Source organism: Microtus pennsylvanicus, chromosome 13 (genome assembly GCF_037038515.1).
Source record: "Microtus pennsylvanicus isolate mMicPen1 chromosome 13, mMicPen1.hap1, whole genome shotgun sequence".
Taxonomy (NCBI): Eukaryota; Metazoa; Chordata; class Mammalia; order Rodentia; family Cricetidae; genus Microtus; species Microtus pennsylvanicus.
Genome location: NC_134591.1, coordinates 44,639,847 through 44,664,958, shown reverse-complemented (window position 1 = coordinate 44,664,958; position 25,112 = coordinate 44,639,847). Strand labels below are relative to the sequence as shown.

The window sequence follows — 25,112 nt, the reverse complement described above, 5'->3', positions numbered from 1 at the left end:
GATAGAAGAGAGAATCTCAGAAGTTGAACATACTATAGAGGAAATAGATACACTGGTCAAAGAAAACATTAACTCCAATAAATTCTAAACACAAAACTTCCAGGAAATCTGAGACACCATGAAAAGACCAAACCTAAGAATAATAGGAATAGAAGAACTCCAGCTCAAAGACACAAAAAATATATTCAACAAAATCACAGAAGAAAAATTTTCCAACCTAAAGAAGGATATCCCTATGAAGGTACAAGAAGCTTACAGAACACCAAATAGACTGGACAAAAAAAAAAAGTCCCCTCACTATATAATAATCAAAACGCAAAACATACAGAATAAAGAAAGAATATTAAGAGCTGCAAAGGAAAAAGGTCAAGTACCATATAAAGGCAGACATATCAGAATTACACCCCAATTCTCAATGGAAACCATGAAAGCCAGAAGGTCTTGGACAAATGTGCTGCAGACACTACGAGACCACAGATGCAAGCCTGTTGTTCAAAAATTTTCACCTCTTCTCTGAAATAGCCTTTCCACATCAATTGAGGCCCGTGAAGCCAATCATATGATGTGGCTTTAATGCCAGAAACCCATGTCTTTACCATCTCTCTAACAAATGCAGAATGCAAGCCATAAGTTCCTACTGCCTGCTTAATTTCTTTTAGATCATTCATTCTTATAGGTATCCATCTACCTTCTTTTGATTCTTTGGGCCTTTTTAAAAAAAAAAGGTTTATTTATTTATTATGTGCATAGTATTCTGCCTACATATATCCTATAGGCCAATAGAGGGCACCAGATCTCATTACAGATGGTTGTGAACCATCATGTGGTTGCTGGGAATTGAACTCAGGACCTCTGGAAGAGCAGTCAGTGCTCTTAACCTCTGAGTCACCTCTCCAGCCCCTCTTTGGGGCCTTTAGAACTTGATGCTTTGTCAGAGAAGATTACAGGGTAGGAAGCTAAAACCCTGGGTAAGTCATCTCTGACAGTTACTGGTGATGTTGAATCCTGTCCTTGTGCCTTCTTTCCCTGCTCATCAGCTCCAATAATTTCCTCATTTGTTTCAAATCTTTTTACTACTGTCTTTTGTAAAGCCTGACTCTCCTGGCCTGTGTATATTTCTAGAGATTTCATTGAGGTACCTAGCCTCTGGTCCTCATTCTGTACATGTGATTCTAAGGTCTGAAGTTTTTCCTTTAAAGATAACATCTCATCCTTGAACATTATTTGGATAGCGTGCCGATTGCCTTCCTGGAGAGGTCCTCTATCTGCTAACCTATCATAATTTTTTAACAAGAGAAATGATGGCTCATCCACAGAGGTGACAACCAATCAGATGGTAAAGAAACCTCATAAGGGTTAGGACAGGGTTCTGCTCTTGTCTTTGCAGGAAAATACTGATCTTCAGAAAGTCAAGAGACCCTGAACATCTAGATGCCTAAAGAGGAAAAAGATAATTATCCAGATAGAATCACCAAGCAAAGAAAACTATCACTTATGAGGACAAATCATCTGAGGATGAGAACCTCTGAATAATGGCTAAAGTAATAGTCATGACTAACTTAAAAGTCAAAGCTGGCTTTGGAGTTGGACAATGACTCTGTCCTTCTCTAAATCCAAGGATGTTGTTAAGATAAAAATTCAGAATTTCTGTCTCATGTCAGGAGTTATGATATGGGACAGAAAGATAAAAGAATTTAGAAAAAATTCAAATAGTTTAGGATTCTATTAACGTGAGACACAATTGCTTCTGGTTTCACCAATCTATTCCCAAAAAGAATGTTGAGCATTGAAAACACTCCACTTGGAGCTTGTTTTCTTCTTGGCATAACTGGCCTTTGGGCAAGGAACTGCCCATGCATCGACTACTCACAAAATGCATGATGTCCAGACAGGACAAGCAGGATACAAGAAAAAAGACTGTCAAATCTTGCCAAGACAGGGTAAGACAGTTTTGAAAAATTTCCTGTCTCTGAAAATGATTTGTCAGTTGCTGTAGGCCTTAGCCAAAGTCGGTTGCTCCAACATTGCAAATGAGACTCTGGGTGATTGCCCAGGTAGCCAGTTGTCTCTGTCATTTGTTGCACATTTTGGAAGTTGCTTGATTGCACTTCCTGCTTACTCAAATAATATTTCCCTGACAAAATTGGGATCTTGGGGGTGGGAGGAGAATGGAGGGTGGAAAGGGTCATCCTTGTGGATTCCTGGAAATTTCTCTAGTGCCAGGTTTCTTGCTGGCTCCATAATGACTCCCTCAATCAAAATATCTTCTTTCCTTGCTCACATCTCTGTCCTTCCTCCATCTTGACTATCCTGTTCCCTCAAGTTCTCCCCCCCCCCCTTTTCCCTTGCTTGTTTTTGTTTTACTAGCAAGTCCATTCCTTCACTGGCACTAGAGTCTATTTCTTTGGGATTCTGGTATGTCCTGGAGACCAGATGAGAAATCCACTCTCGTGGACTGAACAACTACTAGATTCTTGGACCTTCCATTCATAGGAGGTCATTGTTGGATTAGCTGAACCACAGCCTGTAGATCACTCTACTAAATCTCCTTTATACACACACACACAAATATATATGTGTATGTATGTGTGTGTATATATACATATGTATACTCTGTTAGTCAAGAGTACCTTGACTAATACAGAACCTAAACTCAGTATCTGAAGTGGGTTCACAGGAAATAAAAAGAATGAATATATATACATATATATATATGTTACATATAAAGAACTTATATTTAAACAGACATTTCTCCAGAGAAGAAAAGCAAATAACCAATAAACACATGTAAAGATATTCAGTCATTAGTCATCAGGGAACAGAAAACTCAAAGCCATAAGCTATTTCTTCACAAGCACTAAAAAGCTGGAATCAGAAGTGCCAGTGAGGATGTGAAAAAACTGGAATCCTCCTGCACTGTTGATACACACTTTCATTGAGGTATGAAAAGTGGTGCAAGTGTTTGTAAGACAGTCTGATCCTTCAAAAGGGAGCACAGAACCAGAAGTGTAGCAGTTGTGCATGACATGCACGAGGCCCTGGGTATAACCCCCTAGCAGAACAAATAACAGCAGAACAAGACAGATATACAGTTACCACATGACCAAATAATTCTACTTCTCAGAAAATATCCAAGAATAGTTCCACATAGAAACACATACTCAAAAACTGGGCTTGGTGATGGTATTGCCTGTAATCCTAGCACTTGAGAGGTCAAGGAGGGAGGATCAGAAGTTCAAGGTAATCTTCCACTACATAGCAAGTTTCAGGTCAGTGGGTTACTTAAGACCCTGTCTTAAAAAAAAAAAAGCTTACAGAAGTATTATTTATATGACTCAAAATGAAAGAACCCCAAGGCCAGCCTAAGTAAAATAAAATAAAAATATGGTAAGTATCATTATTGGCAGAAGTTGCAAGCATGCATCTTGAGGCAAAAAAAAAAAAAAAAGAACCCCAAGGCCTGTTAACTGATTAAACAACAAATAAAATGTAGTATAACTGCATATAATTTGCTGATTGAAAATGAAATAGTGATATACATTACAATATGAATGAATCTTGAAACAGCATGCTAGGTACTGAGAGATGGCTCAGTGGTTAAGAGTGCATATTGTTCTTTCAGAGCACCCAATTTCCATCTCCAGAACCTACGGGACAGAGTACAACCACCTGCTAACTCTAGCTCTCACAAGCCCAAAACCTTCTGGCCTCTTCAGGTACTTCAATGTCCTTTGCAGGAACTGCATAATGTGTACATATCCATACATAGACACACATAATTAAAAAGAAAATAAATCAGAGAGAGAGGGAGAATGAGAACAGAATGCTAAGTTAGGTGTCTTGGTGTGGTGATATGTAGCACGAATTATAAAACCCAGAGACAGATATTGGGGTTCAAGCTAAAGATCAGAAAAGCAAAGTAGCCAAACCACTATAGAGTTCTAACCTCTACCAAGGCTCAGACAAATGAAGGGCAATCCTGTCCTCAACATGACTGTAGGCTGCAATGTTCTCCACCAAACCTTAGACTGCAATGTTCTTGTCTCTTCCTTCCTTACATACCTCTCTCTACCCAGCCATATCTCTCCTGTCCCCACCTCCCTAGTGCTGGGATTAAAGGCCTGTGACTCCCGAATGCTGGGAACTTTTGTGTGAGTTCTATTTCTCTTTTTAGACAGAGTCAATCTCAGGTAGCCCAGGGTGGCCTTGAGTTCTGGGATTAAGGGTGTGTGTCCTCTAGTGGCTTAGCTCTGCACTCTGATCTTCAGGCAAGTTTTATTTATTAAAACATAAATAAAATATCACTATAGTAGTACATGCCTAGAAATCCCATCATAACATAGCAGGAAGATTCTGATTTCAAAGCCATCCTGGAATATACAACAACACTGTCTAAAAGTAAGAAGAAGAAAAAATAAAGGGAAGAGAATTGGGAAAGGAAGGGATGGGAAAGGAATTAGAAAAAAATGCAAGAAGCCAGATGCTGGATCTATTTACATGAAACACATGAGAGAAGTGCAGTATAGTTAGAAACTGAAAAGTGGTGATGAGAAAGGACTAATGACTTGCCCATCAGTACAAGGTTTCTTTATGGGATGAAGTTGTTCTGATGTAATGATCACAGTGTAGTGGTGATAATCACACAGTTCTGTACATACAATAAAAACTGCTGAGCTGTACGCCTTTAAAGAGGCAAATTTTATGGTATGTACATATCTCAAGAAAGTTAATGTAGAAACAAGAACTAAAACATTTATAGTTTTAGTTATTTATAAACTATAATTTCAATCTGCTTGACAGTAATGTGCTTACTCTGCTATATCCATCAGCCTACTATATAAGCCATTTCAACTAATCTTCAATTATAGGATGAGAAAAGTAGCAAAGAGTCCTCTCACAACCAATTAATTCATTTTTAAAAAGATTGTGTGTTTTACCCGAATGTATTTATGTACACCACATGTATGCCTTGTGCCCAGGGAGGTCAGAGAGAACATAGGGTCCCCTGAAACATATTTACAGAGTTACAGATGATTTGCGAGCTCTCATATGGGTGCTGGGGATGGAAGCCAGGTCCTCTGCAAGAACAAGTACTCTTAACTACTGAGCCATCTATCCAGGCCCCAAATAAGTCTATTTTAAGAGCTACAAAATATGATGTTAAGGCCGGGCGATGGTGGCGCACGCCTTTAATCCCAGCACTTGGGAGGCAGAGGCAGGCGGATCTCTGTGAGTTCGAGACCAGCCTGGTCTACAGAGCTAGTTCCAGGACAGGCTCCAAAGCCACAGAGAAACCCTGTCTCGAAAAACCAAAGAAAAAAAAAAAAAAACAACAACAAAATATGATGTTAAGTAAAGAATATATATATATATTTAAAATATTTATAAAATGCCAGATTAACTGATGAACTAAACTCCTAAAGATTTATTTTTAAGTGTGTGCATGTGTGTGAACATGTGAGTACAGGTGCCATCAGAAGGCGGAGTAGTCAGGTCCCTGTGGAGCTGCAGTTACAGGTAGTTGTGAACTACCTGACATGAGAGCTGGGAACCAAATTTGGGTTCTCTGAGTCATTTCTCCAGCTCCTAAATTTTATTTTTAATGAAGGACTAATGGTATTTAACACAGTTCTATATTAAAACTTCCAACTCAATAAATAGTATTTTGTTTGGCAACATATTTTGTTTGGTTGACTCATTAATCAAGCATGAATACTCTACAAGATCTAAGCAACAGAATTTTAGACATTCCTTATCATTTAACAGACTCACACTTTCATTTTTAATTTCATCAAAATAACTATACTAAGTACCTATTACTATATCAGTACAAGAATTTATGATTGAATCTAGCGTGGTGATGGATGCTTTAATTCCAGTGCTTGGGAGGCAGAGGCAGGCAGGAGTAGTAAGCAAGTGAGCAGCATTCTTCCTCCTTTGGCTTCAGTTCCTGCCCTGCCTCCCTGCATGATGACTGGTATGGAAGAGTGAGTGAAATGGGCCCTTTCCTCCCCAGACTGCTCTTGGTCATGGTGTTCATCACAGGGACATAATTCCTTACTTACGCAGAAAGTGCTGTGATGGCCGTGGGTAGTGCTGTGACAGACCCAACCATGTTGTTTGGAGGAAGACTATGGAAGGCATTTGGAATTTCGGACTAGAAAAGCCTTCGACTATGCAGAGCTCAGCGGGCTATTCTGTAGGAGCTTGAAAGGTAAAAATGCTGAGTAGTACAAACAACGGAAACAAGACTTGTAAGGATTGAGAACAGTGGATCTTAGTCTGTGAGTCATGACCCCTTTGAGGTCACACATCAGATGTACTGCATACATTACAATTCATAACAATAGCAAAACTACAGTTATAAAGTAGTAATGGAATACTTTTATAGCTGGGGTAATCATAGCATGAGGAACTATATTAGAAGGTCAAAGCATTAGGAAGGTTGAGAACCACTGTTTCATAGGGTAGTACAGACTGATAAACCCTTTTCTCCCTAAACGGCTTTTGGTCATGATGTTTCATCGTAACACTATAAACCCAGCTAAGACAGGAGTTGAACTCAGGTCCTCAGAGTTATATTTGCTGAGCCATCTCCCCCAGCCTCTATTTAGCCTTTCAAAGGTCAGAGTCAGGTTTTGTGGTGCAAACCTGTAATCCCAGGCCTAGGGGGAAAGGTGGAAGGACTGCTGCTAATTAAAGCCATCCTGGTCTACATATTCAGTCAGCTAGGGCTTACAGTGAGCTCTTGTCTCAAGGAAGCATACAGCAGCCGGGTGGTGGTGGCCCACACCTTTAATCAGGCAGATCTCTGAGTTTGAAGCCAGATGGAGTTCAGGGTCATGGTGAGAAACTCTGTAGTGAAAAAAAACAACTACAACAAGGGAGAAGAAAGAAAGGGAGGGAGGGAGGGATTTATAGAATAATATCATGGCGTCTTCTTTGTAGTCCACTCCTAACTTTTCAAAGATCATTTTATAAAGATAAAAGATGTAATGAGCTCTTATTAAAAACACTGACTGAAATAAATAGTAATAAAAGAATGGAAAGCACCTAACCATGCAACAAGTGATATTCACAATTTTCAAAAACTCAAAAATATTTTCTGACCAATTGTCAGACTCAAATACCACTCGTAATTGGTGAGGAAAGCATTGGTTTGTATGAACTCTCTTAAAAACTATACAGACCAGTAAGGCAGTGGTGGCGCAGGCCTTTAATCCCAGCACTCGGGAGGCAGAGGCAGGCGGATTTCTGTGAGTTTGAGGCCGGCCTGGTTTACAGAGCAAGTTCCAGGACAGGCTCCAAAGCTACAGAGAAACCCTGTCTCAGGGGGCAGGGGGAGGAACTATCCATGCCTATAATCCTAATACTAAACAAGAGGATTACCTCACATTTGAGGATAGCCTACAGTGTGAGACTATCTCAACATCAAAGCAAAAAAAGAAGAAAAAAAAAGGATCCACTGCAGTTGTTTTGGAGACTAAGGGCAAGCAATTCAGATGCATGTCAGTATGTTGCTTCAAATGGAGGAGAGGGAAGAAATGCTTATACACCGAAAATCAAATAAAGCTCATTAAGTAAGACATCAGTGAAATTCATCAAGAGGAACATTACACCTTCCCCTAGACAGTACTAAGGTTATGCACAAACAGAAAGAAAACCTCAATTCAACTAAGGTTATGCACAAACAGAAAGAAAACCTCGATTCAACCAACCATGTGTCTACCCAGACATTTGTTTAATTATCCTCTTTTATGCATCATCAAATGCTTTTTTATTTCCTATCATTATTTTGGTTTTTTCAAAGTTCAACCAAGTATGCCAGGGTTTGGGGGCTGGAGAGATGGCTCAGGGTTAGAGCACTGGTTGCTCTTCCAGAGGAACTGAACCCCATTTCAATTCCTAGCACCGACATGACAGCTCAACACCTTCTCTGTTCTCTGGACACCAGGCCTGTATGTGGCACACAGACATACATGCAGACAAAACACCTAGCACATAAAAAAATTTAAAAGAAAGGATATACCACGCTTTGGAGATCCTGTCAGATTTTCTAGATATTCTTGTCATCATGAGGTGAATTATCCTTTAGTTGATACTGTCTTTGAACCATATTTTATATAATGGTGATACATGTTTATAGAATAGTTTATAAAGTATTTCTACATTGTCATCTAATTTCCTAATCCTCATTGCAGTGTTAATGACCCAGGTCAGTTGGATATAATTGATATTGTCATCATTTAAAGAAAAAGAAAACGGATTTTTTTTTAAATTTGCAATCAAATAGCTGATAGCTGAACAGTCTGCAAACTCAGGTCAGCTGGCCCCAGGGGTCCTGTATTTTTTCCATTTTTCCACATTGTCTCATTGTTTCACATGAAGCTACAAGCCTTGACCACTAAGAACAATACCCTGGAAAGTAGCCAGTCTAATAGCACTTAGCCGAGCAGCATTTTAAAAGAGAAACAAAAGGTGGGGGGACCCAAAAGCTGTGTCTAGTGTGCTGAAGTGAACTCATCCTTAAATAATGTAATGAGGAGAAACACCCTGGAGAGAGACCAGAGAATAAAACATAAGTAGATTTAATGGACAGAGCCTCAGAAGTACCCAGATGGGGTAAGGGCCCTGTAGTTGTTCAAGGCAGGTTTTATTTGTTTGTTTGGTTTGGGTTTTGCCTTTTTTTCTCTTCTTGTTTTTAGAACAAAGACTTGAAAGGAACATGAATTTATGTTTAATGAGACCTAAACACCACCAGACTCTACAGAGCTTCCTTGAGCTGCAAATCAGAATGCAACCTTTTTATGAGGAAGGGGTTGCATGTTTTACATTGGTTCCTTTAGCTGCTTTCATGCATATTCAGAGATGGTAATTGAGTCAGTAAAAACGTTCGAGAGCTTTCTCTGTATGATAGCGCTGTGGGGCACTGCAGGAGTAATGCCAAGGTGTGGGTGACACTGCCATTCTTACAAGGAGTCTGTAGCCTGGCAGGAGATTTCTGTGTTTCTTCTAACATAACATATCATGAATGGCTGTTGGATTTTGACAAAAGATTTTCCTCCATCCAATGTGAGTTTTCTTCTTTAGCATGCTGGTGTGATGTATTACATAGATCAGTTTTTAAATTCACTGAATCAGGTTTATATAATAAGTGATAAATTTCTCTTGGTTGTTGTGTATAATTATTATATTAGATTTGTTTTGCTAATATTTTTGTCTAGTTTCTTTCCATTTGTGTTGATGAGAGACACTGAAATAGTTCTTGTCTTCTAATGTCTTTGGTTTTGGGGTTAGGGTGATATTAGTTGACCTCATAGAATGAATTAGAAAAAACTCTTTTTTAAAAAAAATTATCTTTTTATTTTTTTAAACTTTATTTTACGTTCCAACCACAGTCGCCTCCATCTCCATCCTCCACATCTCTCTCTCAACTCACCTCCCATCCATCCACTCCTCCCAACTGGTAAGGGCAGGACCAAGCCCCCCCCCCCCCCCCCCCGCATTAAGGCTGAGCATGGCATCCCACTGTAGGAAAAGGACTCCAACAAGCTAGCTCATGGTCCTACTGCCAGGGGTCCCTCAGACATATGGAGAGCCTAGTTCAGTCCATGGAGGCTCCACAGCTGTCAGTCTAGAGTTCATGAGTTTCCCTGAGCTTGGTTCAGCTGTCTCTGTAGATTTCTCCATCATGATATTGGCCTCCCTTGCTTTATATTCCTTTTTGCTGTCTTCGATTGGATTCCTGGAGTTTAGCCTGTTGCTTGGTTGTGTATCTCTGTATCTGGTTCCATCAGTTACTGGATGAAGGCTCTATGATGGTAGTTGGGGTATTCACCAATGTGATTATAGGGGAAGGCTAGATCAGGCATTTCCACTGTTGATAGGAGTTCTAGCTGGGGTCATTCTTATGGATTTTTGGGAATTTCCCTAGCACCAGGTTTTTTTCTAACCCCATGGTGGCTCTTTCTATCAAGATCTCTCTTTCATTGCTCTCCGACTCGGTCCCTCTCCCCTGTTAACCATCCCATTCCCTCATGTTCTCATCTCCTATCCTCTTCCTTTTTCCGCCACTCCCTCGCCCCTAGTTTACCCAGGAGATTTCATCTAGTTCCCCTTCCCTGGGTGATCCATGTGTCCCTCTTAGGGTTTTCCTTGTTACCCAGCGTCTCTGGAGCTGTGGATTGTAGTCTGGTTGTCCTTTGCTTTACATCTGATATCCACTTATGAGTGAGTACATATCGGGTTTGTCTTTGTGAGTCTGGGTTACCTCACTCAGGATGGTTTTTTCTAGTTCTATCCATTTGCCTGCAAATTTCATGATCTCTTGTTTCTTACAGTTGAGTAGTACTCCATTGTGTAAATGTACCACATTTTCCTTATCCATTCTTCAGTTGAGAGGCATTTAGGTTGTTTCCAGGTTCTGGCTATTACAAAGAATGCTGCTATGAACATAGTTGAGCAAGTGTTCTTGTGGTATAATTGAGTATCCTTTGGGTATATGCCCAGGAGTGGTATCACTGGGTCTTGAGTTAGATTAATTCCCAATTTTCTGAGAAATTGCCATACTGATTTCCAAGCAGCTGTACAAGTTTGCACTCCCACCAGCCATGGAGGAATGTTTTCCTGACTCCAACATAAGCTGTCCTCAGTATTTTTGACCTTAGCCATTTGACAGGTATAAGATGGTATCTCAGAGTCCATCTTTTTTGCATTTCCTTGATGATTAAGGATGTTGAACAATTCCTTAAATGTCTTTTGGCCATTTGAGATTCTTCTATTTAGAATTCTCTGTTTAGCTCTATACCCCATTTTTAAAATTGGATTGTTTTGTATTTTGATGTTAGTTTCTTGAGTTCTTTATATATTTTGGAGATCAGCCCTCTGTCAGACGTGTTGGTGAAGAGCTTTTCCCATTCTGTAGATTGGTTTGTCTTATTTATCGTGTCCTTTGACTTACAGAGGCTTTTCAGTTTCAGGAAGTCCCATTTATTGATTGTTGCTCTCAATGTCTGTGTCTGTGTACTGGTGTTATATTTATGAAGTGGTCTCCTGTGTTAAAGTGATGGGGCCAAGCAACCATGGGCTGAAATATCTCAATAAATCTTTCTTTATAAGTTGATTATATTCAGATACTTTGCTATAGTAGCAGAATATTAACTAACTTGTGACCCTTTTCATTTATGCTATCAAGTTTGTGGACATAGGGGTTGTCAATAGTATTAATTTTTGTGAGTTTTTTTTGTTTTTTATTTAAATAACATTTTTCAATAGTATTCCTTTTTATGTTTTTAATTTCTAGAGGATCTGTAGTGGTATCCCTTCTTTCATTTCTGGTATTAGAAATTTATATCTTCTCTTCCTTCTTAATTAGCCTGGCTGGAGACCTTTTTGTTTTTTTATTTTATTTTTTTATTTTGTTTTTTGAGACAGCGTTTCTCTGTAGCCCTGGCTGTCCTGGGACTCTGTACACCAGGCTGGCCTTGAACTCACAGAGATCCTCTGAAAGTGTGTGCCACCCTTGCCTGTCCTGGAGACCCTTTAAAAATGTAATTGTGTTTTGTATACAAGTGTGTGTGTGTGTGTGTGTGTGTGTGTGTGTGTGTGTGTGCATACTATGGCACACATGATCTCAAACTTACTATGTACTTCAGAAGTCAGAGGACAGCTGTCAGGATTCAGTTGTCTCACAATCCAGGGGGTTGAATTCTGGTTGTCAGATCTATGTGCAAGTGTCTCTACCCACTGAGTCATCTCTGACCAAACTGCTGACGTTTGATTGGTGCATTTATACAACCAGATTTGATTATTAATGTTATTTCTATCACTTACAATGAATAAACTTGTAGAGAGAGTATAGATTTCTCTGTTGGTTAGATCTTACAATCAGCACTCTAAATATTCTATCCCTCTTTCTCATTTGTATGATTTTTCAGGAGAAGTTGGATATAATACTTTACTTTGCTTTTCTGTAAGATGTTTCCTCCCCTTGTCTGTGGCTTCTTTTTGCATTTTTTCTTTTTTTAAACTTTATTCATTACTCTTTGTATGCGTGCATGCAGTGTATGTGAGTCCAGGGCACGCACACATGATGCGCATGTGGAGGACTGGACAATTCTCAGAAGTTGGTTTTCTGCTTCACTTATGGGCTCCAAGGATTAAACTCAGTTCTCCTACCTGGAGCCATCTCACCCTCTCTTTGCTTTGTTTATTTTCAGACAGAATATCTTGTAGCCCAGACTGATCTCAAACTGACTATGTTCTTCAGATTGGCCTTGAACCTCTGCCTCTCAGCAATACCATGCCTGGCTTGCATTTTTTTCTTTCTCTTTGAACTTCTGTAGTTTGAATATGACATGTATACACACACTGCTGCTGCTATTGCTCCTCTTTTATGTGGCTCGGTGTTCTCTGAATGTCCTGGACTTGTGGACTTAATATCTGATATTAATTAGACGAAATTCTGTCATTTTAAAGCAAATCTTTTTCCTTTTAAGTAATTCCTTCTTGTGTTTTAATTTTTTTTCCCTCAGGTTTCTGCTAAGAAATTCTCACGTTTAGAAGAGTCTTTGCTCAGCCACGTCTTCTCTTAATAAGTCTATCAGAGACAGATTTTATTTCTGATACAGTATTTGTGATTTCTAGCATTTCTTTTGTTTTTAATCTTATTTTACTTTTTACATTTTTCATGTAGTCTATTTTGATCACGTCTTTTCCCTTTACCAGCTCCTCCTTGATTCCCCCACCTCCCAATTTCATGTTCTGTCTTTCTCTTAAACAAACAAACAGACAAAAAACCAAAACAACCCCCCCAACACACACAAAAAAATCACATGGAGTCCACTTTGTACACTCCTGAGCATGAGTCCTGCCCTAGAGTGTGGTTGGTATACCCAGTGTCACTTCATTGAAGAACACCGATTTTCACTCTTTCAGCAGGTATCAACTGCAAGTAGCTTTCTGGTTAGGAGTGGTACCCACTTCCTCTTCCCATGCTGGGATTCTGTCTGGGTTGAACCTGTGCAGGTCTTATACACGCTCAGTCTCTGTGAGTTCCTGTGTAGCAGCCCTGTGTGTCTGGAGAACACTGTTGCCCTGGAGTCACCACCTCTGGCTCACATTCGTTCCCACGGCCTCTTCTGTGTAGATCCCTGAGCCTTGGGGCAGGGATGATAAAGGTGTCCCTTTCCGGGCTCTCTCTGCACATTGTCCAGTTGTGAGTCTCCGTGTTAATCACCATCTACTGCAACAGGCTTCTCTGAGGAGGGTTTGGTGATACACTAATACGGGTCTCCACTGAGTGTGGCCTTTTGGGTCTTTCTTCAGTTTTAGGGGTTCTTTTTGGGCTGTGTGTGTATGCACACATGTGGGTATTCACAAGTATGTATGCATATGGAAGCTTAGAGGTCAACCTTGAGTGTCATTCCTTAGGTGCCAGCTACCTTGTTTGTTTGTTTATTTTGAGACAGCGTCTCACTCTGTAGCTCTGGCTGTCCCGAAACCCATTATGTAGACACTTAACTTGAACTTACAGAGATTCACCTGCCTCTGCCTCTTGAGTGCTGTGATTAAAGATCTACAGCACAACCCCAGTTTGGTTTTTGTTTGTTTTGTTTTAAGATTTATTTATATATTATATGTATATGGATGCTTTGTCTGAGTGTACTGCACACCAGTAAAAGGGCGTTGGATTCCATAATAGACAGTTGTGAGCTGTCGTGTAAGTGCTGGAATTAAATTCAATACCTCAGGAAAGGCAGCCAGTGTCCTTCACTGCTGAGCCGTCTCTCTAGCCCCACCTTATTTTTTGAGGTAGTGTGCCTCACTGGCCTGGAATTCACCAAGTAGGCTAGACTGACTCGCTGGCAAGCTTTATCTGCCTGTTTCTGCCTCCAGCACTGGAGTTACAAGTATGTGTCACCGCACCTGGCTTCTTCACGTGTCTTCTGGGAATTGTTCTCAAGTCCTCATACTTGTATGGCAAGCACTTTACTGACTGAGACATCTTTCTAGTACATTCTCTGAATTACTCTCTTTTTTCTTGCCTTGCCTATCTGTTCTTATACTTTGTTTTGCCTATTATAGGTTTTATATTAATCATAGAAGTTTTATATTACTGATCTGAAAATTCCAGTATTTCTGCCACATTTAGTCTGTTTTTGTGATTGCTCTATCTCTTTAAATTGTGTTTGGTTTTGTTTTTACCTTTTAGTATGCCTTGTAGTCTTTTCTTGGTAGCAGGATATGATGTACTAGTTAAAAGAAACAATAAAAATAGACCTTTAGTAATATGATAAAGTTGGTAGGGAAGGGAAACATTCTCTTGTGCCGTGATGAAGTCACAATCTGAACATGCCTTTTCCTCTGACCGCTTAACTTTACAAGTGCTAGTTAGTATTTTTTCCTCTGTTTCCAGGGGACAAAATGGGTAAAGTGGTTTAGAGTTGGGTATTTGCTTTGCCTCAGGCAGTTAGGCTCTGATATAACTCTAGCAGGCTGTGTTTTAGTAAACGAATTTCTCCCAGGGACAGACCTTGTTAAGAACTGGCTTATTTCAAAATTGTTCTTTTATCCCTTTCCCTGACAGAAGCTCTATGGGATTTTTCTATGATACTGACTGTAACTCTTACAGTTTGAGCTCTTGGAGGTAAAACTCCTCTAAGAGTGTGGAGCTGTCCTTTGATGTGGAGTTTTTGACTCTCCAGAGGTATTCACACTAATCCTCTAGCAATTCATCAGTTACAGCCTAAATTTCCCTGCTCCAGCACTTACCCCTTGCAATGTTTTCTGCTTATGAGTTTCTGTTCATGCAATTTGGTTTTTTTTTGTATTTATTTATTTATTATGTATACAATATTCTGTCTGTGTGTATGTCTGTAGGCCAGAAGAGGGCACCAGACCTCATTACAGATGGTTGTGAGCCACTATGTGGTTGCTGGGAATTGAACTCAAGACCTTTGGAAGAGCAGGCAATGCTCTTAACCACTGAGCCATCTCTCCAGCCCCCTGTTCATGCAATTTGTGATTGTCTATATTCACCTGACTTTCTCCAAGTTTGGGAGCAATCATTCTGCTTGTGATCTCACTTCTTTTTATGACTCTAAAAAGAGTTGTTGAATTTTCATCCTGATTAGCATTTTAATCTGCTGTTAGGACTGCTGTAGGTCCAGCTTCTCATATGTTTAGCTTCCTATGTGCTGGGAACTGGCTCTTTACATACAGTCTTTCTAGATATGGGTAGCCCTGGCTAGCCTGGATTCTGCTGTATAAACCAGGCCGGTCTGGAACTTGCAACAGTCCTCACTAGTCTCTGTTTCTGAGTGCTGGGATTACAGATTGTGTGCCACTATGTCAGGACATAGTTCCCCCCCATATGCTCTTTATTCTTTGATTCTCTGTGTACACAATTTATAGATTATAAATTCATCACTGTCGACTAGTAAGACACACTTCTCTCCCTGAGTTTCTCCTATTGTCTTCTTAAGGCCATAGAGCATCAGAGTAAGTGACAGATTTTAAATTTTTAAGTGTGCTGTTAAAGTTGAAGCTATGGTTTTGATGTTTCATTTTAATTATTTTATTAAAATATATTTGTTAACACTTTTTGGGATTTAAGGTAACCCACTGGAACTAATGGGAAAGGGGGCATGGAATTTCTACAAGGATGCTGCTGTCTTGAAGATTTGGAGGTGCCAATTCTAGCTGTATCTTCCAGGTTAGGGTAGAGAGTCAGTGGAGAATCTTTATAATTAATTCATGTTAGATCAGGAGCTCACACATTGCCAATAGGTTAGATGGATGGACTTTACTTGATCATGGTGTTTATCTTAGAATAAAAATGTATAGACTGGAGTAGTTGTCTAGCATGTGCAAGACCCTGTGTTTAATCTCCTGGGTGGGTCAGTGGAGGGTGGGGAGAATATGTTTATGGGGCAGAGACAGGCAATTATGAAAGGATGCTATGTAAAAATTCAAGGTGTGGAATTGAGCTAGTGAGCTGATAATTATTGTTCAGTCATGAACAATCAATCTATGTATGACTTTGCGCTAGGATTCTCTAGATAAACAGAGCCAGTAAAGAGAATAAGTCTATCAGCAGATTGTAGACGTGGAGCTTCATAATTTGTGAGCCAAGGGCTTACTAAAATCTCATGATGTTAGTGTGTATATATTGTGTGAAGGGCAAGATGGTTTATTGAGCTCAATGGAAGTGCTAATTTTTTTTAAAGCGTTCTCACAGACAGATCAAAAAACAATCTTTAATCAGATGCCTCAGCATCCATTGGTTCAGGCAAATTTCCATGTAAAATTAACCACCCCCAGGATGTTATATATATCAGCGGTTTCTGACTCTGTGTTATACATATGTTAATTTATTTAAATGGTATAGGGTTGTTTTACTATAGACATGAGAATTAAACATGCTTTTTCTTTTAATACTGTTCTAAAATCAGTGGCTGAACTAGGGATTTTATTGTCTGTATGTATTTGATACACCTGTTATAAACCACATTTTCCAATATTTGTTAGACTCTTCTGTCTTTGCTCAGTATGTGCTAGTTGAAGGCAACCACCTTGTTCTCCATGGCTCTTGACTGAGAATCTGATGGTTGTGAGTGCTGCCAGATTGATAACTTGGAAATTGAAGCCCTGTGAGACTCTGGGCAGCAACAATGTCAGCTTTCCAGATCCTAGTCCCTTCATGTATTCTAACCTTGATCTATAGGAATAAATCTCTTCTCAGAGATTATCTCATTTTCCCCTGGTACTGTGATTAAAACTGGTGATATCCAAAAAGGTGTCTTTTAGGACTAAATTTAGCCTTTTCAGAAAATTGAACAATAAGGTTACCTTTTTGTTTTTTCTGTTTTGTTGGTCTGGCTTGAATTTAAGACTAAGAATTCTGATTGGTTATTAATTGTATAAATGGCCAATCCACTGGTTGGTTTAATGGTCCAAAATCACACTGTCTTTCGGTCCTACATAGTTCATATAAATTACCAGCAGAGCCATCTTCTTCGGGTCCTTTTTGCTAAATAACAATTTACTAAATAATAGCTCACATCTATTGAGCATCTTGTATAAAGTCTCTGTGAGGCACTTTCATGTAAAGTTCCTTTCACCAGGTAAAACTCTTCATTGTTAAGAATACACCACAGACTGAGGTTTCCATACATAGTGTATAAGCTGTTTCACCTTTGAGGGCTTGGCCTTGAAAGTTACATGGTTTCCCTACATTAAGGTCTGTCAGTTAAGGTCATCACAAAGACTTGTCCAGGTGTAGAGGAAGGAGACAGACTGCAGCTATCTTGGAAGACAGCCACAGTCACATTAAGAAATCACATGGGCTGGTGTGTGGTGCACACACCTGTAATCTGAGTGCTTGAGAGACAAGCTTCATGGCCAGTGGTGGGCTGCTTAACAAGTTCTAGACCGCCTTAGACAATATAGCAGCACTGTTTTAAAACGTACTCACATGGCGGGGGGTGGGTGTTCTTGAAGATAGCAAAACCCTTGACCAGAGAGCTTCATTCTGTCTTCTCTTTGGTGCCTAGAAATGGAGTTTTTAGACTTTTTCTTTCTAAGTACATAATTTTCATATTAGATAATGTGACATCTATAATGTCAGGAAATTTCTTCTGACACCTCACTTTATATTTAAATATGGTGTTTGCTAAATGATCTCTAAAAATCTTACCTGTTCTGAAAATACCATGATTATACTTTCTTAGTTTGTTTTTATTTGTTCCAGCTGTCAGTCTTGTACAAGATGAAATTAGGCCCCTAAAAAGCTCACAGGTCTGGAGAGAGAGTTGAGCAGTTAAGAGTGCTTGCTGCCTTTCCCAGAGGACCCAAGTTCAACCTCCGGAAATGAAACTCCAGCACCAGGGAATCTGCCTTCTTCTGGCCTTGGTGGTGCTAGCTCTCTATATGCGTACATGCATGCATACATACCTAAAGTAGAATAAATCTTTAAGAAAATTTAAAATTAACATCCCTAAGAAGTTATAGAGGCAAGTAAGTTGGACTACTCTAACTCCATGGGTATTGTTATATTCTTTTTATTTTTTTTTAATTTTTTATTTTTTTAATTAATTTATTTATTTATTAAAGATTTCTGTCTCTTCCCCGCCACCGCCTCCCATTTCCCTCCCCCTCCCTGTTATATTCTTTAAGAGAAAGGAAGTCACATTTGAGGAAGTTTTTCTTTAACATACTATAACAGTGAAGTTTAATTTATTGTACTAATGGATGCACTGTTTTTAGGCAGAAGGGACATCTGGGGTATGGAGACACTTCATCTGGAGGGAAAGCAGTTGTTTGGCAATAAAAACTTCAGTGGAAAACTTCTTTTTTAAAATTTAGTTTTATTTTATGTTCATTGGTCTTTGTGCCTGCATGTATGTCTGTGTGAGGGTGCCAGATCCTCTGGAACTGGAGTTATAGACAGGTGTGAGTTGCCATGTGGATGCTGGGAATTGAACCCCGGAGCAGCCAGTGCTCTTAACTGCTGAGCTTTCTCTTCCTGCGGGTTCTGAGTTCATCTTCTAGCATTCACATGGTGGCTCACAACCTTCTGTTATGGGACCTGGTGCTCTCTGCAGCAGGAAACCTTTAAATCAGTTTAATAATTCTCTGTGCAGTCAAGCTGGTGGTGTACACCTTTAATCCTAGCACTCTGGAGAAAGAGGCAGGTGGATCTCTGAGTTCAAGCTCAGTTCAAGGTCTGAATTTCAGACTGGCCAGAGCTAAGTAGTGAGACCTCTTGGAGGAAGGCCACTTGTTCATCCCGGCTGCCCTGCTAGCTTAGCCCCGAAATAACCGCACAGAAACTATATTAATTAAATCACTGCTTGGTCCATTAGCTCTAGTTTCTTATTGGCTAACTCTTATATTAATTTAACCCATTTCTATTAATCTATGTATTACCATGTGGCAGTGGCTTATTGGGTAAAATTCCCAGCATCTGTCTCTGGCGGATCCATGGCGTCTCTCTGACTCTGCTTTCTTCCTCCTAGAATTCACTTCTGTCTTCTCCGCCTACCTAAGTTCTTCCCTATCAGGCCAAAGCAGTTTCTTTATTCATTAACCAATACAAACAACACACAGAGGGGCTCCCACATCAGAGACCTTGTCTTGGAAAAAAAAAATTCTGTGTGTACACAGTAGGGAAAAATCATATTTGAGGACATTCTTGTGAGGTAGCAGTTTTCTTAACTTTGGAGTTCTGAAGGGCTTGTTGTTGAATAAAGTATCTTTATGACTCCAGCATTAAAGTCATTGGAAAGGAGCTGCCTGCTGTTGTTTTGTTACGTGTAATCTCCCAAAATGAGTATACAAAGAAGTTCTTTACTCTTCTCTGACACTTAAATTTTTGACTTCTTCAATAAAATGTTTGTTCGGTTGCCTTCCATGCTAAGCAGGTCTTTGAATCTGAAGATGTAATTTTTATTTTTTTTTATTTTTTTTTTTTTAGTTTTTTGAGACAGGGTTTCTCTGTGGTTTTGGAGGCTATCCTGGAACTAGCTCTTGTAGACCAGGCTGGTCTCTAACTCACAGAGATCCGCCTGCCTCTGCCTCCCGAGTGCTGGGGTTAAAGGCTGAAGATGTAATTTTAATTTGTTGTTGAGACCTGCTACTTTTATTTGTCTGGCTATAGTAGATTTATATAATGAAAATTAGAGCTTATTGTTTTAGCAAGTGTAATAAGCACTCTGGTTTTTTGTAGGATCAAAGAGGACATTCTGGTTCAGAAGACTGGCTAGTGGCACAGCAGGCATCATGAGCAAGCACAGAGAAGGCTGCTCTTTATCATGTTCATAAGGAGAAAGGTATGGAGACCATTGTCTTATCTCTCTATGATACTAAACTAGAGAAGGACTACATCCGTGACTGCAAGGTTGATGGACACATGCTGAGTGCTTCATTACTGATGTCTCATATTCAATCAACAGTACAGCTTTTCAAACAATTTTACTTTAATTCAGAGTAAGATATTCATTAGTTTGAGACAATCTGTGTAGCCCGTGCTAGTCTGGAATTCGCTATGTAATTCAAGCTCGTGTTCAAACTTGTGAGCCTCCTACTTCTTTTTCCTTAGCACTGGAATTAGAGGCTTCATCCAGAAGAAAGTGTTGTATTCCCTGGAGCAGGCAATCGGGAGCCACCTGACATGTGTGCTAGGAACCGGGAGTCCTCTGTAAAGGCAGTATGCACTCTTAGCTGCTGAACCATCTCTCTAGCTCTGGGTTTTGGGTTTTTTTTTTTTTTTGGAGGGGGCGGTGGTTAATAACTATAAAGTATGTTAGAACACTAATTTCTCTACTAGTGCTGGCTCCTTCCTTTTAGAAACAACTTCTGTTAAACTGATCATAGAAAGCTAGTTTTAGCATAAAAAAGAACATGGATTGAACAATGGCATTAGGAAAGAATAGTGGCATATCTGTCTCTGTTTCTTAGTCATTATGCAAGAGCAAAATTCAATTAGAAAATTTTAGGGGTACATAATCAAAAATATAGATATAATTGCATCATTTGATTTTATATTTGTAGATTAGTTGTGAGAGCAGTAATTTCAAGTAGACAGAAAAGTATTATAATCTTATAGAGTCTTTGAGTTTTCCTAACTGGAAGTTGTAGATTTTTTTTTCTGCCCCCAAATTACTTAAAATTATTTAAGATCTATAGAATGGCAGGAGGTCATGGTAGTGAGGCTGGTTTCAGAAATGGATCATGCCCTTCACCAGTAGAATGCTGTATTTTTTGAGTTCTCTGTTGTTTTTTTTTTTCCACATGAATTGTGAGGAAAGTCATGGATGTTCAATATGAAATTGAGCTCTTTCTTTTCAGTTGAGGATGGCGCAGAGGCACTTGGTAATAATTTTTCTTGACCAGAATGTCTGCATCCGAAGTTGGCAAGCTATTTCTTGTCCTTCTGCACTTCATGTGGCAAGATCCTATCCTTCAGGTACCGCCTCTGTAGGAAGTTTCTACCATTGTAGCAAAGGGTGTCCCAGTCCACCAGACTCCCTTCCTGCAGCTCAGTGTGGCTGTGACTCACCTCACAGAAGGAATGCAAGCAGAGATAATGTGTGCTGCTCCAGGTCTGTCTAGATATGCTGTCCCCAGGTCAGTGCTTGTCGTGGTATAAACCTCCAAGAAGACGTCCTTCTTGAGCTGTTTATTTGTCCAAGCTCTGTTAACAAGTTGTTTAGCTCACCTGACTCCACCCCCTACCCCCCACCCCAGTTTTTCAAGACAGGTTTCTCTGTGTAATAGCCTTGGGAATATGTTTGGAATGTTCTTAGTAATAATATAGTCTACCCTGATAATGCACCCTCGCCTTACACTAACTCAGATCCATCTCTTCTTTGGCTTCATATAAGCACCTGATGTATATATCAATTAGTACCAGTCACAGTATTTTATGCTTCAAGTTAGCTCATTTATCTCCCCTGTGAGACCTTGGGCTGCTTTAGGTTAGTATTTAGCTCACTAGGTTATTTGTTACTATAGTTTAGTGACTAGGACAATAGTTGGTGCCTAGTACATACCCAGTAATATTTGATGTCTAAATTTACACATGTTCACTGTGGCACAAAAAGTGCCAAGGAAGGAGACATAAAAGCAGCAGTCAGATTGGTGCTATAAGTGGGACTGCAATGCTGATATTCTGCAGGATTTCTAAAGATTCTGGTTAGTAAAGACTCTAGAGGTAAAAAGACAAAATCCTCATATAGAAAAATCCAAAGAATTATATTTCTCTATGAAATATATATAGAAACTATATTATGTTAGTATATTTCACAGAGAAATATACATAAATGAATTTAGTGTGTTACTATTTTGTGTAAAATGAGCATTTTATCAGAAAGCGAGTAAAGAATCTTGTCATAAATTCTAACTTATGCAATAAGAGACCACTAATCTCCAAGTCTTCAGGGAACCGCAGCTGTTTCTTTGAAAATGAAACCAGGGTCTCAAGGTTTGAAGACCTAAAACATTTCCTAGAGACAGCAAGGATAAGGCACCATAAAGAAGGTAGGGGATAAAAGGTTGGTAAATATACTAACAAACTTACATTTATTGTATATCTACTGTGTATTAGGCAGAATAGTTAAGCCCTAATTATTAATCCTAACATCAAAACCTTATTTAGCCAATAGTAAACAACTCATCACAAATGATACATCACCAGGTGTTACCTCTTTAGTGTGCTGGGGAGATGGCTCTGGGGGAAGTGCTTGCTGTGCAAAAACCAGGATCAGTTTAAATACCCAGAACCCACATAAGGCCAGGTGTGGCAGTAAACAATATGATCCCAGTTCTACTGTTAGTGGGAAGCCAGAGACAAGAAAATCGCTAGAAGCTCCCGGGTCAACCAGCTTTGTGTGCACAGAAGAAAAGCAGCAGGTACTCTGCCTCAAGCAAGGTGGGAGTCAAAGACCAGCATCCAAGGTTGTCCTCTGACCTCCATATGTGTGCCATGCCGTTTGCACATCTGCACTCACACACACAGACACACGTACAGGTGCACACACAGACCGCCACACATGGACACACAAAGATGGAAAAGTGATTGAGGAAAATACCGTGTCAAGTGGTGTATACCACTTGCACCTGCCACGTGAACGTGCACATTCACATGAACCTGCACACACAGACGGACACACACATGGACACATACCAAGAGATAAGTTAATTTAAAGGCATAATCAAGGGTATTCTTCCCTTGGAACATCTCCCTGTCTTAAGAGCTTTCTCCCACTTTTCATTAGTAAATCTAAATTTGATCTGCTCAAAAAAAGGATAATCAGTAAGCCTGGTATGGTTCAGAACGTAATCCCAGCTCCTAAGAGTCTGGGTCACCCTGGGCTCCAATGTAGGTTTTGACTCTATAAAATCTTAAATAGCAATAAAGGAATAACAAGTTGCATTTTTTTTAACTCCGACTATGGTGTTACTTGGCATTCTGTTAAGTCATTGAAATCGTGTGTGTGTGTATGTGTGTATACATACACTTTTAGGTCAAATAACAGTAAGGGAAGTTTTAAAATTATATTTAAAAATGAGAGATTTAAAAAGATTCATCAGTCTTCATTAAAATGAAAACAAATATCCCTTACCTACACTTGAACTTTCTCTGAATTTTTCTGTTTCACAAAAGCCATGAACTCCCTTCTGTAGTGGAAATGTAGCTTTATCCTAATCAAAAGGACCCTTCCCAGCACCTGGACTTTCTCTTTTGAAGTATAAGCTATGAAATAAATCTACCTTCTATGTTTATAATAATTCTGCATTTGTCCCTTAGTATCTATGAAGGAGTGGCTCCAGGACCATTGCAGATTCCAGAATCTATGGAGTATTTATATGTAACTTGCTCAGCCTATCCTGTATACTTTAAATCATTGCTCCCTTACTGAGATAAAGTGCAACAGAAATTGCTGTTAAACTGTTTTACTTAGAGAAAAATGACTAGAACAGTGTTTGTGTATGTTCAGTACATGTGCAGTTTTTTCTGATTATTTCTTGTCCATCACTGGTTAATCTATAGACATAGAACTTAAAGATATAGTGGCTGACTGCATTTTGATAACTGTTAGCTCATAGGTGTCTAGACTTGAAGATCTTAGGTTGTTTATTGTTGTCCAAATGGATTCGTTGGTGATTTCATCCTTGTATACCTAGGATCTATAAATTATATTTTAATAATTCAAAGTATAACTCAATTTTCCTTTCCTCTTTAGGTCTAGACAAGTCTCTTCAGCAGCGTCTCCTCACTGATGGAGAATTACTTTCAAGCCGAAGCTTACAACCTGGACAAGGTATTGGATGAATTTGAACAAAATGAAGGTGAGAATTTACATCGGTAAATCTATTTGAATTTATGATATAGAGAATGTGAGAATAAGAGTATGCAGTTCTTAAAACAAATCCGGGTTGGAAAAATGACTCAGCAGTTAAGAGCACTGGCTGCTCTTGCAGAGGACGCAGGTTAAATTCCCAGCACCCATGTTGTGGCTCACAACTGTCTGTAAGTCCAGTCCCAGGGGATCTGATGCCCTCCTCTGACCTCCACAGGGACTAGGCACACAAGTGGTACACAGAGCTATATGTAGGCAAAACACCCATACACATAAAATGGAATGAAATAAATCTTAAAAAATAATTTACACAAGTCTTATGATATAATGACAATAATACATAGTATATTTTAAAGAGGAAATTAACATTTCTTACCATTATATGCCAGATACTTACATATTTTAAACTTAATGTTTAAGATAGTTCCATGAAGGTATTTTCTCATTTCCTGTTAATTTTATTTCCTTATTTAAAGAGAAAATGTGTAGTAAATGACCAACTCTGTAATCTTAGCATTTGGGAACCAGAGGTAGATGGATCATCACAAATTTAAGATCAGCCTGATTCATAAAGTGAGGTATATAAACCAAATGTTTTTATTCTTTATTTATTACTTTTGTGTATTTATTACCTACTACCACTTGACACTGTGCAAAGTAGGCCTTGCACTGATGGAATGAAATGGTTTTGCCTTCAGAAATGATTCAGTAGGTGAAAGAGAAGGTAAATAAGCTATTGCATTGCAGTAAAGACTTTAATACGGTCTATGATGCAAGGTGTTACAATTATAGCTGAATAATTTCAACACCATGGTTATCATTTACTGAAGACAGAAAGAAGAAAAGGCACTAAGTGCACCCATTTTTATTTCTTTAACCCATTTAGAGATACAAAAAGTAGCACTAGAATCTGAGAGAATAACTGTCATAGTTATGGTTTGTTACAAAGGAAACAAATGTTAGATGAAATTATGTTTTTTGATATAATATTTAAATGCCATTTTTCCAAATCTCCTTATGAATATAAATTTCATTAGTAACATTATTACTAGCAGAATTTCATATGTTGTAGCAAACTTTTAAAAACCTCATGAGAAAATGTAAATATATACAAATTATACTGGGCATGGTGGCGCATGCCTTTAATGCCAGCACTTGGGAGGCAGAGGCAGATGAATCTTTGTGAGTTTGAGGCCAGCCTGATCTATATAAAGAGTTCCAGGACTGTGTCTCAAAACGACAATTAAA

General features: G+C 39.1%; 1 protein-coding gene across 9 annotated transcripts in view; it reads left to right on the top strand.

The window, feature by feature from the left end:
• Positions 1-25,112, top strand: part of Zfyve9 (zinc finger FYVE-type containing 9) — a 134,533-nt gene that overhangs the window by 22,217 nt on the left and 87,204 nt on the right. For 6 of the 9 annotated variants that reach the window (XM_075946849.1, XM_075946845.1, XM_075946851.1 and 3 more), the window contains exons 2-3: positions 19,730-19,832; positions 23,748-23,853. In XM_075946849.1, coding sequence (XP_075802964.1) covers positions 23,784-23,853 — 70 coding nt within the window. In that variant the 5' untranslated portion in view covers positions 19,730-19,832; positions 23,748-23,783. Of the gene's footprint in view, positions 1-19,729; positions 19,833-20,850; positions 20,969-23,747; positions 23,854-25,112 lie in introns of all 9 variants that reach the window. The other 3 variants (XM_075946852.1, XM_075946848.1, XM_075946846.1) reach the window with 1 other exon arrangement.